Below are 15,469 nucleotides of genomic sequence, written 5' to 3'. Positions count from 1 at the left end.
TGGAAATATCCCCATTGGTGCACACATGACTCCTTGGGTTCTTATAAACATTTAAAACTACATTTTGAACACAAAACAAAAACAACCAAAAAACTTCTCTCTACTTTCTGCAGATGCACGTTCTTTTTCCCCTTTTTACGTTTGCTTTTATTGCATTTATTTATTAGTGGTCAGTTATTTTCTCCGCATATTCTCTTTGTAGTGCTAATGTTGTGCTGTTTTTTTTTGTGCTGAAGGGTTTAAAGCCAGGCTATTAGGCAGGCTGCATGAAAAATTAAAAAGACACATAGTGAAACATGAACATGTGCCCATGTGAGTGAGAGTGAAACAGAGAACCAGTTTCATGACATATGTGCAAGTATCTATGAACGCCAGCCGGTGTGCGACAGAATGTATGTGGTAGGTTAAAACATTCTTGTGTGTATTTGTGTGTCGGTGAAAAAAAAAAAAGTAAGGTAGAGAGAGAGAGAGAGAGAGAGAGAGAGAGAGAGAGGGGCAGGCAGGCAGGCAGGCAGGCAGAGCTGGCCCTGTAATGAGACAGTGAAGAATAAGCTTTGCAGTATCAGCAACAGATCCGGCTGTTCTTCCTCTTCCTGTCTGCCTGCCTGCCTCCGGGGTGACTTTTGCCCTCTCCCACACCTATAGAGAAAGTGAGGAAGATAGGAGGAAACAATTAAGGAAATAGTGGCTATAGGTCAGTAGAAGGAAAAACAGACTATATATACGTCAATAGAGGAAATGAAATGGTAAATATCTATATGTTGTTTTTATTGAACATTTGAGGTCAGGGTAGAAAAGCCAGGGTTATAAGATAATAAAAACAATGCCGCTCTGCACACTTGATACAAAAAGCTCTCAAAGTTTTATAGCATTTTCACTCCGGCACAAACTCCTTGAAATATTTCCCATGATTTTCAGGGGTGAGCTGCAAGTGTGGACACAAACGGCGGAGCAGCAGGAAATATTTAGAAAAAATCACCGCAAGCAAGCGCGGGGTCTTTGTGAACATAATGTAGCTGCTTCATTCTTTTTTTTTGTTCTTGCCAGTATGTTATTTATCACTCATCTGTTGATACTGTGAATACATGCTATCACACGTACCTAATATAACAGCAAACAAAAAAAAAGCTGTCATTATACATTTGGACTCTGTGGCTTTTTTTATTTTGCCATCTCGAATTTCCAAAGTGTCTGAGGACCCCCACCCTCCCCCTACTTCACGCTGTGATGGACATATGTGCGTAGGCAACTCAAAGATTTCAGGAGCAGGCTGTTCTGAATATTTCTATTAATTTCACGAGTGCATGTGCTAAAAAAGTCTTGCAAGCCCTTTCTGAAATGTCTCCACTTTAAAAGGCCTTTTCGGTTCCGTTGTCTCTTTTCCAAAGTTTTCTGTTTGTATCTTCTGGCCAGGACAGCTCTGATAAAATGTTTTGACTTGTGTGCCAATCAGATTAAGTGTCCACATAACTAACTTATTTTAAATGCCTGTAATTAAGAGCAAAAAAAAAGAAGAGAAAGTTGTAGGATTCTTTAAGTGGAGCATGAGACCCTTGCAGACTAATTCCATGTTCTCGCAGTTGTTTTGGCCAACTGCTTATCTATAGCCTGTGCCTGACAAACAAGTCAAATCTCATTCCCGAGCAGCACTCCACCAGTAAATAATATATTTGTTTAGCGCCGCTAAGATCTACAACCAGCAGCCGAGGTTACTTTTTGCACTCTGTGAACCCATTTTTGCATTTGGTGCATGTTATTAGCTACTCAGTGCAGGCTATTTTGTATCCTTTGCAAATGATTCATCCTATTCTCTACCTTTGTGTGCACGATCACAATACACTTTTTTTGTTGCTTGCTATTTGTTATAGTTGGTGTCCACTTTTAAGGAGGATTAAGTGTGCAGTATTTTTTTTTTGTCTGTGATGGTGCAAAACAGGTGCTTCTCGCTGTGTATGGGGTCTTAAGCTGTTATTTTATGAGTGTATTGAAGATGGCAGGCTTGGAACAAACAAAAAAATCAGTACGGCGATGTGGACGGTCCATGGGTGGCTTAAAAAGTGTATTGTGTTTCCTCTTCTGTCCTTCAATTTCTCTGCTGCTGCCTATCCACTCTTGGAAATAATTTCAACCAACCCTTCACCTTTTCCTCCTTCATCCCCACTTAATACCTCCATATTGGCATTTGTACACCTACCAAGCTATATCAGGGCTCCTATCTTCTCTCAACCTGTTTTCTGTTGTAAAAAAAAAAAAAGGTTCTGTCCAGAGGAAATTCACTCAGATGAGAGTTTATGGCCTCTGAATCCTTTGATCCTCAGAACCTGTAATGCTGTAATCAGGTATGATTGGAGGGTGGAGAAGCAGGACACACACTGAGTGGCAGCAATAAAGATAAAGGAGGAAGAGAGAATGAGAGAGGGAGAGGAAAGAGGTGGTGCTGATGGAGCGGGATAAGTGGAAGCAGCTTGCCTCCAGCCAGGGGTTCCCAGCTCCTGAACTTTTACCGTCAATTTCATATAATTCCAGCTCAAGTAGAGCCACCCTGGCCACCCTACAGAAATGCAGCCACAGCCAATATAAGATAGTGCAGGAAAAAAAAGGGGAAAAGGGAAGAGATGAAGAGGAAAGAAGATAAAGAGTAAGGTGGCATAGAGGAGGGATAAGAGTCTGACTGATTGTTTTATTACTCAAAAGTTTAGATAAATGGATCCTTTGTCACTCCAAGGGTTGACTTGGTGACTTAACTAAAAGATGACAGTCACTGAGACACTTTCCAAACAATAAGCACTCATAGGTTTGACTGAAGCCACAGCTGTAGATTGTCTTACGTCAGGCAATTTTCATACCTGAATAAAAAGGGCAGTATTGTGTTTTTTTTTCTTTCTATAAAATTTCAGTCTAGAAGACAGAAATGAAACAAATGGGATTTTGGATCTAATGGATATGAGATCAAGTGTTATATCTCTGAAATTACTGGTTTCATTTCTGCATATGGGTCCCACCTTCCCTCCTTCTTTTATTATATTTCATTAAAGATGTGCCAGTATTTGGGTCCCATACGTATTTGGAGAATAAATGAGAAAATGTAATTTGGATACCTGCAATTCTGCAATGACTGCAGAGTACTTTAACATGCACATTTCATATTAATGTGCACTTATTGATGAGTGCAGCTGGACATGAGATTTGCACACAAAATCTACTTTTTTTTTTTACAATAAGGACTTGTACTGTATAACTATTTGTATTTTAGAACCTTAAATATTTTACAATTTCAAAGTAGCATGTGATTGATATTATCAATGTCATCATACACATTCAATTAAAAATCCAAACTCTACTTGATTAGCACACAGCTGCGTAGGGAGTGAGAGTGGGGTGAGAGAGATTGTTCCTGTGGAAACGGTGTGAGTGACGACCTTTGGAGTGGCCCAACTCATGCATAAAGAAGAGCAGGGGGATAAGGCCTGGACCACCAGATTCATACATAAACATGAGCCTCCAGCCCAGGTGACCGAAGACTAAAACACAGAGGTGGGACTGTTGGCCCCAGCAGGATTGACAGAGTTGATGAAAGTTACACTCCTTCATGCTTTACCTGTGCAACACATCCTGTGGTAAAAGTTGGATTGAATGCTTAAAAGCTGGATAATTTCTTAAATGCTTCTATACGAATATCTACAATATCATGCATAGTCAGGAAACATATTGAAATTTTATAAAACCAACACATTTTTATGTAAGTGTAAGGAGGGGAAGGAAACAACAGTCAGAGGGGCCAGTTGAAAATACTATCCAGAATTTGTTTATGATTACAAAGCTTGTGTTCTGAAGCACAGCCCAGATCCTTCTGGATTTACCGGCAGCTGTTCATATTTAAAGAACATTGTACTCTTTGGCCCTCACAGTACAATGCCACATCCAACATGTGAACTCAAGCCTATGTCTTTCCCTTCCAACCAGAAACCCATACACACACATTTCTCATACATTCTTCCATTGAAATGCATAAAGTCCTGTTTAAGAATCAAATTTCAGTGTGAATGGAGGTGTCATTTGGTTGTTACAGCTAAAGGGGAAATTGTTTTTTTCTTTTTCATAAGGAACATTTTGTTCTGTGTGTGTTTTTCCTTTTATTCCATTTTCACAGGTTCTTTTTACAGACGAGGAGAGTGTTTGACCACTCAACAATTTCCCTGTCAAACGCTGCTTTATAGCAGGAAATGATGGTGAATTTGCAGCTGAGGCCTTCTGTTGCCCACTCTTCCTCCTAACAGCCCTGCTTGTTACTCAGCTTATCAGCATTCGCTACACAACCACTCAGACTTGTCACCTTTTTTAAGCGACTTATTTATCCAACACTCCCAACTATTCTGGCCCTAGTGAGACCTGTGTCCTCTGTGACTCTTGTTGCCATGTCTCTTTGTTAATCTGTGCATCCCTAAGTGACATTAGGCAATTACCAGAAAGTCCTCTGACTGAACCTTGGCTCATTTCCATCTACCACCTATTCATGATTGTTGCTCTGCTTACTAAATTGTGCCTCCAAACCTGCCATTAGTGGCTTCATTGCACTGCCGGTAATGGCCCACTCAAACAATGACCTCACGCCCCAACCCCACCCTTACACCTCCCTCCAAATCCTTTTGCAATTACTCTCAGTGGCTGTTTTGAGGTTTTGGTATTTGTTTGGGTTAGAAAAGTTGCTTTGGCAGAAATTGCACAATACAGCAGCTCAGACCTCTCAGTCTGTTTTTGTTTTGGCCCAAAGTTGGTTGGCAAGCTTAGAGAAGCATTTGTGCCACATGTCAAGAATACCAAGTCTTGATTCCAGCACATGTAACCCCGGTTCATCCCGTTTAAGAAGTGCTTGGTGTTTAGGTGTCACAGAAAACTGAAACAGAGTAAGTAATGCTGAAGAATGGTGATTGGAAAATATTGACACAAGGAAAGAGGTGTATGCTGAGTTATCATGCAGCCTGTTTAAGTGATGAATTCTAAAGCTTAATCTGCAGTAAATAGACTGTTTCTGATTGCCGCTTTACAGCTGAACTTTTGGGTTGTATTGCGCCCTAGATGAGCTGTCACTGCACCCTGCCTCCCCCAGTGTGCTTCCTCACCAGTGTCATTATTAATTAAGTATGACATCATCATGCTCTAAGCTGCATCATCGGAAAGGACCAAAGCCTCTTGAGTTATTTTAAAAATAAGTATAAAATAAGTTGAGAGGTTTTGACTCGAACATACAGTACTGAAGCTCCCACACACACAGCATTAAAAAAATCCCATCACACTGCATTCGTTAAAATATCTTTGCGTCTTTTGTGCAATAAAGTATTGGCTCTGCCGCTGTATTTTCATGATTAATATATTCTATTCCCGTACAGATAAGGGGATATTTGAAAGTATAATTGCTGATGCTGATGACACTCTTCTTTATTTGTTAATAGCATTGTCTAGAACAAGGACTGAAAAAGATGGCACTTCAGAATCTAAGACAAACATCTGAAGATCATTTTAAAAACACATAATAACAAACTTTATATTAAGCTTTTTGAATTATAAGAATAGTAGAAGCAAAGTACATGCATCCTTGGTGGAAAATGCCTCCTAAGCCAAAGTTGTATTTTGTGAATAAAATTATACTGTTCTTTTAAATGAACAAACTGTTTTAAATGTTTTCTACAGCTTTTAGTTCTGTTTAAACCAAACATAAATATTCCATATTTTACAGTTTTGTACAGCTGCATTGTAGCCCACACTTTACTAAACCAACTACAGGTTTCAATGTGCCACTGCGCCCCAAAACACTGTCACACCCTGCCACACACATGCAATAACACACACACTTTCAGAAACACACACACACACACACACACTCAAAGCCACCCACCACTAAACCAGACCTGACTGGTTGACACGTCTCTATGGTGAGGCACTTCCTTTAATGGCCCCTGCCTCATCTCCTGTCTCCCCTGGAGTTCGCCTGTCTTACCCCAGATGCCTCAGGAGCCTGACAAGAGAGAGAGAGAGAGAGAGAAAAATAAACAGATTCTTTTTTCTTTTTTGTGTTTTCACCTCCACCTCTCATCCTTGCAGGCAGGGGATCTTTGAAACTATCCTAAACAATTACTGCTCCCTCTTGTCTGTGCTGTGTCCATCACGGTGGCTCACCACATCAGGGAAACAGCCCGTATTTAATGTGTTTCCAGACCCTGGCTTTGAGCCTCTAAAATCATACATGTAGGTACGGTGACGGCAGCATGTCAGCCTTAGTTCCTGAACCCTGCAATGGAAAAACTTGTCACAAAACCTTCAAATCAGCTGAAAACTATGTGCTTATGTAAACTAGAAAAAAAATCTCTGTAAAAATAGAATGCATATTGTATCTATTAGCACATAAAAGTTTCCTTTTTTTATCAATTAAAAAGAAAGTATTATATTGTTAATATAGGATTCAATCTTGTTTCATGATTTATAATAATAAGGAAATAAGGCAGTATATGCACCGATCAAAGTCTCAAATTGTATGCTTTTCAACAAACTCAATTCTGTTGCTTCAAAATGTTTAATTACTGTTAATATCTACTTATAATTTCCCAGTAGGCAAGTTAATGGGTACATTTCCAGACACTTGTGACCCTTAGACCAGTGTCATTATCTTAGTAGGCGTACAATGCATGAATCAGATTTCATTCATGCCCACCATTACTTCAGCAGAGTATATTCATTTGGACATTTCAAAGCAAAGGGGTGTAATAGTAATAGTGAGGGCATCTTGGAGTCTTAAAATGATGATAAAAGATAGGACGTACTATAATCTTAAAATGCAATTATTATTTTCTCTGAAATTTGATTAAACAGGTTGTAATGCTAGCAGCACAAAATTGTCCCCAAAAATATTTTTTTGGGGGATAATGTGCCATCTACTTTGATAGACATCATAGAAAAGACATCATTTGAAAGCCTTCTTACAGTGTTGCAGCCTCTGTAGTTATATGGACAGAGCCTTTGTTCCCTTCTCTGCCTGTAATGGACAGGAAATGATGCCCTAATGCTACACACTATTACCCAGCTCAGCCGGAGGGTAAAAGATTGTTTCCTGACTTGTGATTTGTATACAACAGGCTTTTTCTTTACATGGTTTGGTGCTTGGTGTTTGCCATCAATTCTTCCCTTCCTTGGTTCTGGCTTTTTTTATTCGACCATAGCTGCTACCTATCCTGGTTGGTGCCATTAGTTTTCCCAAATATCCCCCTATTGGCCAGTATCACAGTCTTTCTTTGGCAAACAAGCAGTGCACTTGCTGTTTAGCTCATTAGTGAACATGGCGTTCTGAATGTATGGGTTGTTTTGCAGAATTGGACTGGAACGAACAGTTGAACAGAACAGTCAGTTAATTTGCCAGACGTAAGTCCCAAAGTCATCTGGCTCTGATATTCACATTTTCAACATAAACCCATTTTAAACTGCCATGATAAACAGAAAAATCTGGAATTTATACTTTTTTAGTATTAAGCATATTTTGTACACATTTAGTACATGAAAACTTTTTAGAACTGATTACTTCATTATTTTTCTGTAACTTGCAGCGGACAGTCAAATGCAAGAGAATTGCCAAATGTTAAGCAAACTGCTTCCTCTGTTAATGCCTTTAAAAAACAACAAAAACAGGCAAATAGATTACCATGTGGGGTCTTCATATGGTCACAAAGCTGACCCAACAATCTCATTTCCCAGTGCAATAAGCAATTCTGCAAACTTCTGTCTTACTACTCCCTACTCCCAAAGTCCAATCTTGCGACTCCCCCCTCTCTCGTCCTTTCTCTCATCTGGTCTTTCAGACTATTTCTCTCTGGGTGTACTTTGGAGATTTTGATGTAAATGTTGCCCTTGGTGGCTAGATAGGCTCGGTGTGGAGAATACCAATGGGGCATCGGACGTCTTTCCGGGAACAGAGCAGTGGGGGTAGAGGTTGAGTGCTGGCTGTATAATAACCATTATTCAGCTGAGATGGCCATCCAGAGAGGGCTATCGGTGCTTGGGGTACAGACACTGTGATTAGATTTCCTCTATGTTGCTATTTTTTTCTGTCCCTGGACATTTCTGTGTCACTGTTCTCCTGTCTTTCTTTGTGTTCCTCAAGCAATTCGACAGGAATCCCATTGATCAGAGATAATTTCATGCAAGAGATGCAATAAAAAAAGAGATAGTATTATAGTATAAGATATAAGTATAGAATGTTGTTAAACTTCCATTTGGTTTAGTTTCGGTAATACATTTGGCTGTATGATGCCATCACAAATTGCCAACAGTTTGACCACACGTTTTCTGCTAACTTATTTCAAGTGAAATAAGGTGATTTAGTTAGCTGCTTAACTTCACACCACGAACCAAGTGCAGAAAAAAATCTCTTTCACAGCAAAAAAATAAAGGTAAAAGTTTGGTAGTCAAGCTAGGTCACTGAAATGGGAAATATGTTGTCAACATATACACTAATCACAATGACAGTTACTGTCCGACACTATAGCTAACATTAGCAAACACTCATACTGTAAATGCGTTGTACATTCATGCACGGACACAATATAGAAAATAGACTTCTTAAAAACTCTTTCCCAGCACGGGCAATCTTCTTTTGGCTCTGACCTGCCTGTATGATTTGAAAAGTTCTGGCTTTGTAGAAGGTTCAGAGAAAATAAAACTGCATTGTGTAAAGTCTTAGGAGCTCAAACTGCCCGGTAGTTAAACATCTATTTATTCATACCGCACATATATATTTGTAAAAGAGACCAAGCCAACAGGATTCCTTATCCTCTTCCATTATATTTTTCATTCCCTGTCTCTAAAGCTTCTAATCTTAACTTCTGTTTTCCCTTCTCTCTCTCTCTCTCGCTCCTCCTTTCCCTTGCTCTCTCTCGTTCCCAGCAGTCCCTCTGTTGTATTAATGCACAGACCTGCGTAAAGCCTGTGTGTCTATGCTGTGGCGCGGGGTAATCAGTTAACCTGATTATACTGCTGATGAAATTAAATCATTTCAGTAAGTGAAAATAATAATATGAGTAATAGGTGCGGGGGATGGTGGAGCACCCCACGTCATGTGCTGCAGCCCCAGCCAGTGGAGTTTTAACCTCTCTTCCTCTCTTGTGCTATAGCTTCAGTGTCATATGGCAATTTAAATGCTATCATACCACTACAAAAGTCACAGTTATATTCTTTGTGTGGGTAATTTTGTCCAAAGCATAAGAACTGCCAGGCAACCTTGGAATGAGAGCTTATTGAGCAAAGCAGAGAGTGAGAGCACTATTCATAGTGCTGTAGAGTATATTTGATGACATGGAATTACATTGTATGTGGAACATATAGTGAAGACTTATGGGCTGCATTGTGGGTAGAGCATAGCAGGAGTTCTGGGACAAAATGTCACATATTCTTTATGTTTTCTCTACTCTGGAAATAGTGCCCAATGAATGCCATATATAGTCACATATTTGTATAGGGCCGTGGGAATTTACTACATCTATGACGATACCACTTGCTAAAAAGAGATTCTTTGCAAGTAGTGATTCACATGAAATGGGAATAGTCATAAGTGAATAAGTCAAAAGACCAGACCCTTTGCAGAAGGCCACACAGGGCGTGATAGAAAGCAGAACGCAACAGCAGGCATGAGTCGGCAGATTAACAGCCGGGTGGTGGCTAAGCTAACCAGAGGCTGATTAAAGGCTTTGCACCTGTCACTTGTGTAATGATATTAAATGGCAAAGCGAAATTAAAGACAATTATGGATAATGATGGCACTCAAGCCAACCCTAAAAAAAAAAAAAAGCCAAAAGAATGGCAAAATTCAAAATCTAGATCAAGTCACCTCGTGCCTGCAGGGGAATTAGCTGGGGAGTCAAGCTGGGCAAGCCAGCTGTGGGCGACGGGACCTTTTTTACTGTTTGACATCACAATAACTCAATGATATTCTTCTTTTTGCAAGACTTCAAGGGATACTTCAGATGCACTGGGCAAGTTGCGGTCTTCAAAAAACCTGTCCAAAATAATGTGGAATATATTATATTTTCATGTATAACTGCAGAATATTTCATGTAGCTCTGTAGTACGATGATGGTTGGCCTAAGTGACAAAGGCTGCTCCAGGCAGAGTAAATGCAGACGTTGTCATTGACCAATAGTGTGCAAGCATCATAATCTATTTTGCCTGTGAACATTTGTCATTACAGAGAACACATCATAGAAATGCAATTGCTACACCATTATGGGGGGCTGGCCCTTTGGGAATTTTCAGATACTATCAGCCCATGTCATTGGTTGCATTCACAGTCAGGCTTGCTAACCCTGAAGTAACACTCCCTCGATGAGTGATCTATTTATTTTTGCATGGCCGCCTTTATCGACAGAGCCTGTATGCTTCGGGGGGGAGAGATGCTATCAAACTCTATTCCTGGGGAAGTAAGCAAACCAGAATACATGCCATTTATTCAGGAAGAGCTGCCGGGGCTGTATCAGGTCAGAGCAGCTGTAATGATAGCAGCATCTCTCCATGGATCCACCATCCCTGCATCTTGTTTATAGCTTGTTTTGGTTGCTTTGTTTGTCTGCCCACCTTCTTTTGCACTCCTTTACTTGCCTAATTTCATTAACCTCAAATCTACTTACACTGTTTGTCAGCTTCATTACTGTAGTCTGTGTAGGCTTCTGTCTTCTGTTTGCATAGGCAGAGTTTATGTGAGGTGAAGCACAGACAGGTCTCTGTATCATCAAATGCATCAGGTATAACATCCAGAGATCTGCAGATATCCTTCAACTGAGAGAAGCACCCAGAAGGGGCACAACATCGAGCACCTTTTATGTCATCTTTTGCATAGATCATTGGTGACAGACAGAAGAGGGGCTTACGGAGAACATATTGCTCTGTCTTGTTCAGAATTTTCCGAAGTGGAGTATAAGCTTGACATTGCTTTTCTAAGCTTCAGGGGAACTTGCTATGAAAAAGATGATACAGGGGGTGATCATTAATAATCAATGAGAAGGATACAGCACAGAGCCTAAAACAGTGTAAATGCCTGTACTTTTTTGAACCTGGCATTGAAATATTCATCACACTGTGCTGATGTCAGCCTAAGTTAGAGGTAACCTGTCTGGACTTAGTTTGGAGACCCTCTGGTTCTGACCTCGGTTCTCCAGCATGTCTTTTACTGTCCAAGCTTTAATATTTAAAAATGTAAGTACATATGAACTCATAACCCCTCGTCTCTTTACAAACCTAGAACATAATGTAAGTGCACAAACAAAAACGTTAGCTCTTTCTCGTAGACTAAAAAGTAAAAGCTTTTCAGACTTAATAATTGAGTGACCTTTTTGTCATCCAAATGAAACACTTAACCTTGCATGACTTATAATTGGACAATAATAAATTATTTTTAAATAACGATGAATATAAATGAATTGCCTGCAGTCATATTTTTACTCCCCGTTTGCCTACAACACCACAAAAATGTCTGCAGAGTTGACATGAGGTAATCAGCTCAAAGTATGAACATTGACCTCTTCTGTGCCAGTAACCAGCATCTTGGGTCAGTCAATCTTCTCTGAGTTGCGATGTGGCCTTGGGCTTGTGATGCATATTACAGCTCAGGGTACTTCCCCCTTGGCTCTCATCATCTAATAAGAGTGAGTCACTGCTTTGGCTTCAGTCAGGGTAGAGGTCAAGTGATTTGACCCATGGGACTAATTTCCCCCAAGAGAGCTGGGAGTCAGCATTAGCCGAACAATGAGCACAGAGCACACCACACTGTCATCAGCTAAGAGTAAAATAATTGCTCATTCATATATGATAATTAGCTGCAGTCTTTATACAGATGATATAAACGCTGACATGTGTGATGGATCTTGAATTTGTGAGGCAATAATCTCAGTCAAAGGGGCTTATACACACCTACCTGTAGCTTTAAAACCAGAGTGAAATCATAGCACTTGTGGTATATCTCTCAGGTGGTTTTCAATCCTAAACCACTGTGTCATATCAGTGGTATTTTTGCAGAGCTCTATAACCTCAAATTCACTACAATGTAATTTTGTTTTACTGAACTTGGAGAAATTTGGATGAGAAAATGCAGGAATTACCAGGCTTTCTTTCTTGTATTACTTTTTATTCTTTGTTTCCTTATATTTTTTTACTATTGGCATCAGGAGCAATTTATTTACTGGATACATTCAGTCAACACCACCTTTTAAGGGCATTTCAATATATCACATGGTCCTTGTTGTCATTAAATACGAAGCTACAGAATGTTTCTGTATCCATTGGCATGAAGAGTAGAAATAGCACAAAGTTGTTATTTTGTCAATATATACAGTAAATCTGCTTACTTTTCATGACTTGCTGTAGTCTAACAAACATGATGTGTGTTTATCTTAACTAAGGCTAGGAAATTTCACAGAGTAATCTAAGATGACGCAAAATGTGGAATAGAAACGCATCATCTTTCTCTCTGTTATCCGGTTGAATTTTTTACTTTTGAGGATTTTTTTTTGTGTGGGATTTTACTGGTAAAACATGTTACTATGTTGGAGCTGTTGTCTCTCTCTTACAGGTCTATATAATGTTGACCCAGTATTGTTAATTATGGAATAAACAATTACAGAATAGAGTATTGTGCTTATTTCTTTGTTAAGCATGATTAGACAAAAGCAGTTCCAACAGACAAAGAAATGGGTTTTGCGAAAAGACTCAGTTGCTACTTTCATTGAGAACTTTTTAATGTTCTAACATCTGGCTTTTTAAAAGCAGTTTACTCATGCCACTTTTTCTCTCTTCTTTTCACAGAGGACCTTCTTCCACCGGGCTTCCCCAACATTGACATGGGCCCTCAGCTCAAAGTGGTGGAGCGGACCAGAACAGCCACCATGCTCTGCGCTGCAAGCGGCAACCCTGACCCAGAAATCACGTGGTACAAAGACTTCCTGCCCATCGACCCCAGTGCAAGTAATGGGCGAATCAAACAGTTACGCTCAGGTAGGGAAAGCCCAGACGGCATGTTACTACCTTTCTGCTTATTATTAACTTGAAAAGCTTTTGATTTTCCAGGAACTTTTTTCAATAATGAGACAGTTGTTTTAGAGCTTTACAGCTAATGGGGCTGCAGTATGCAGTCTGATTTGTTCGCAAAGGAACACATCAATTACTGCGTCATTTACTAAACATCGCACAATTTGGGATGGAAACTTTGTTTTAATGTTAAATTACTCCGGGCTTGTGTTTTGTTATTGATGGAACAATTCTGAGTCTCAGTTCAAGAGATCTTAAAATTCATAAGGTTAATATATTTGCTTTTCATGTTTGATGTTAAAGATGAAAAATAACTTATATAAGGACACACAAATAAGCAACCAGCAATGTTTTTCATTGCTTTTAACAAATGCCTGTTAAGCCAACCAAACATTGGTATCTGTGTTAATCAATTTCATGTCATATAAAGATGGAATTCTTAATTTACTGAATTACAAATTGACAAGTAAAGTATAAAGCTTAAGTGAGCCTAGGTTTTATTTGACATGTTTTTATCCAAAGATTACCTTTAAAAAAACTACATATAAAAGTGTGACACTACTGAATGAGCTCAAATGATTCCTAACATTCCAGAAGTGTGTCATTGTAGACTATGTGTGCAACTGACACAACTCAGAGGTGGATATGTTGTCCTGTTCCCATTGATTGAACCCTACTGAGAGGCCCACTAAAGCAAAGTCTAATTATATAGCTAATTAAGTGTAGGCCCTGGAGTAGCCATGGGCAATAAGGGGTAGATATTTTGGTCGATGATATGTCACCGTTCGAAAAAATCCAATGACTCCTATTTGATTTGTTGCTGCAAACGTAAATCAGCACAGACACTACTAAATAAAGAGCGTGTTGCCATTGAGTTCCTGCCCTCAGTTGTGGCCCTCGTGAGCTGTACACTCAAGGAAATCAATTTGTCATCTCATTATTTTACTTTGCCAAGTAAAAAGGCAGCAAGTCCACAGCTCTCTAACAGGCATTTTACTGTTTCATGTTTGAATAACTTGACATGCACATATTTTTTATTGAAATGTTTAATTCCAATAGAACTAAGCGAAACCTTCTGACAAAACAAGAATGCTCTCTTTGTGTATCTTAATGAAGACTCTTTTTTTTGTTAATGGTTGCCCGATGACCTATTCTTGATTAGGTTGAATTGTTGTGCTTTGGAATAAGAGTGTCTCCCATCACTTCGATTGAAGTTGGACGACAAAGAGTCTCCACAAGACACTAAAAAAAGAACAAGCTCTGACTTCAATGTTTCCACGGACATGCACATCTTCGTGCACTGCAGCCCTTTTCTAAACAATTTAGAGCTTTAATTTGAAAGGGAACTTTGGTGTTTCTTTGGTACATTAACTCAAGTTTTCTATAGCCACTATTTCTTCCAAAAACATCATATTTAGCAATAAGTTTGACCAAACATGAACATGTTTTTCCTTCTGATTGTGAAAAGCTTAATATTGGCAAAATGTTGCAAGAAAATTGCCTCAGAGTGTAACTACCTGACGTTTATTTTTCCCTGACAGGAAATGTGTGGTTTCCCTGGTACATTTGGCTGCTTGTAAGCCTGCCTACTTCACTGACTTCCAAGGTTTTTCTCAATTGTATTTAGGGTTAGTTCTTCTCTGATTAAAATGAAACCTGGTAAACTAGTCATTGTGAACTTCTGAGTTTTGAGCCTCTATGGCAGATGTAAAAAGGCAATAGGCCTCTTGCCTGTTGTCTAACTACTGACTCATCTGTCATCTGTGTCATGATTTCTTCAATTGTCTTTGTATGTCCTGTCCAAATGAAACAAACTGTTGTTTTTGCTGTCTCTATCTCTCTATATGTATGTTTTGTCTGTCTTTGTGTCTGAAACTCAGATGTGTCTGGATGCACATTGCCGAGTCTTCAACACATTTCATTTGGCTATAACCCATAACACAAGTTCATCCGGGTAAAAAGAATAAACCAGCTAATAAATACAACTAAAAATTACTAAATGTTGAGTATTTTAAAATTGACACCAAAATGTGTTAATTTATTTTTTTAGAAAAAACAACAACTCACAATTAGACTTGTCAATTGATAAAAGAAGTTGTGTAACATAAAAGGTGAATAATTTACCGCCCCTTTACTGTTACTCATGGTAAAGAAAGATAAAGCACTGAGGTTGGACACAAGATCCAACTAAACTGCAGACCCTTTAACTCTAACTTAACCTAAAATGAACTATGTTGTTCTTCCCCTCCCCCTTGCTCTGTCATTTTCAGAAGCCTTTGGTAAGTGTCTTGTAAAAGCCCAGCAAGCCCACCCACTTCTCCTTGAAGCAGATGGCATATTTAAACTAGTTTTCAAAATGCATGTATCCTCTGCTCTCCCCACCCCTTGTCCTTTTTATGCCAGTTATTCATTA

General features: G+C 39.2%; 1 protein-coding gene across 2 annotated transcripts in view; it reads left to right on the top strand.

Annotated features, from left to right (window-relative positions):
- ptprsa (protein tyrosine phosphatase receptor type Sa) overlaps window positions 1-15,469 on the top strand; it is a 169,494-nt gene that overhangs the window by 62,858 nt on the left and 91,167 nt on the right. For both annotated transcript variants that reach the window (XM_061033838.1, XM_061033839.1), the window contains exon 5: window positions 12,835-13,023. In XM_061033838.1, the coding sequence (XP_060889821.1) occupies window positions 12,835-13,023 (189 nt within the window). The remainder of the gene's footprint in view (window positions 1-12,834; window positions 13,024-15,469) is intronic.

This window comes from Labrus mixtus, chromosome 3 (genome assembly GCF_963584025.1).
Source record: "Labrus mixtus chromosome 3, fLabMix1.1, whole genome shotgun sequence".
NCBI lineage: Eukaryota > Metazoa > Chordata > Actinopteri > Labriformes > Labridae > Labrus > Labrus mixtus.
The sequence above is the reverse complement of the archived record's forward strand: the minus strand, read 5'-3'. Positions and strand labels throughout refer to the sequence as shown.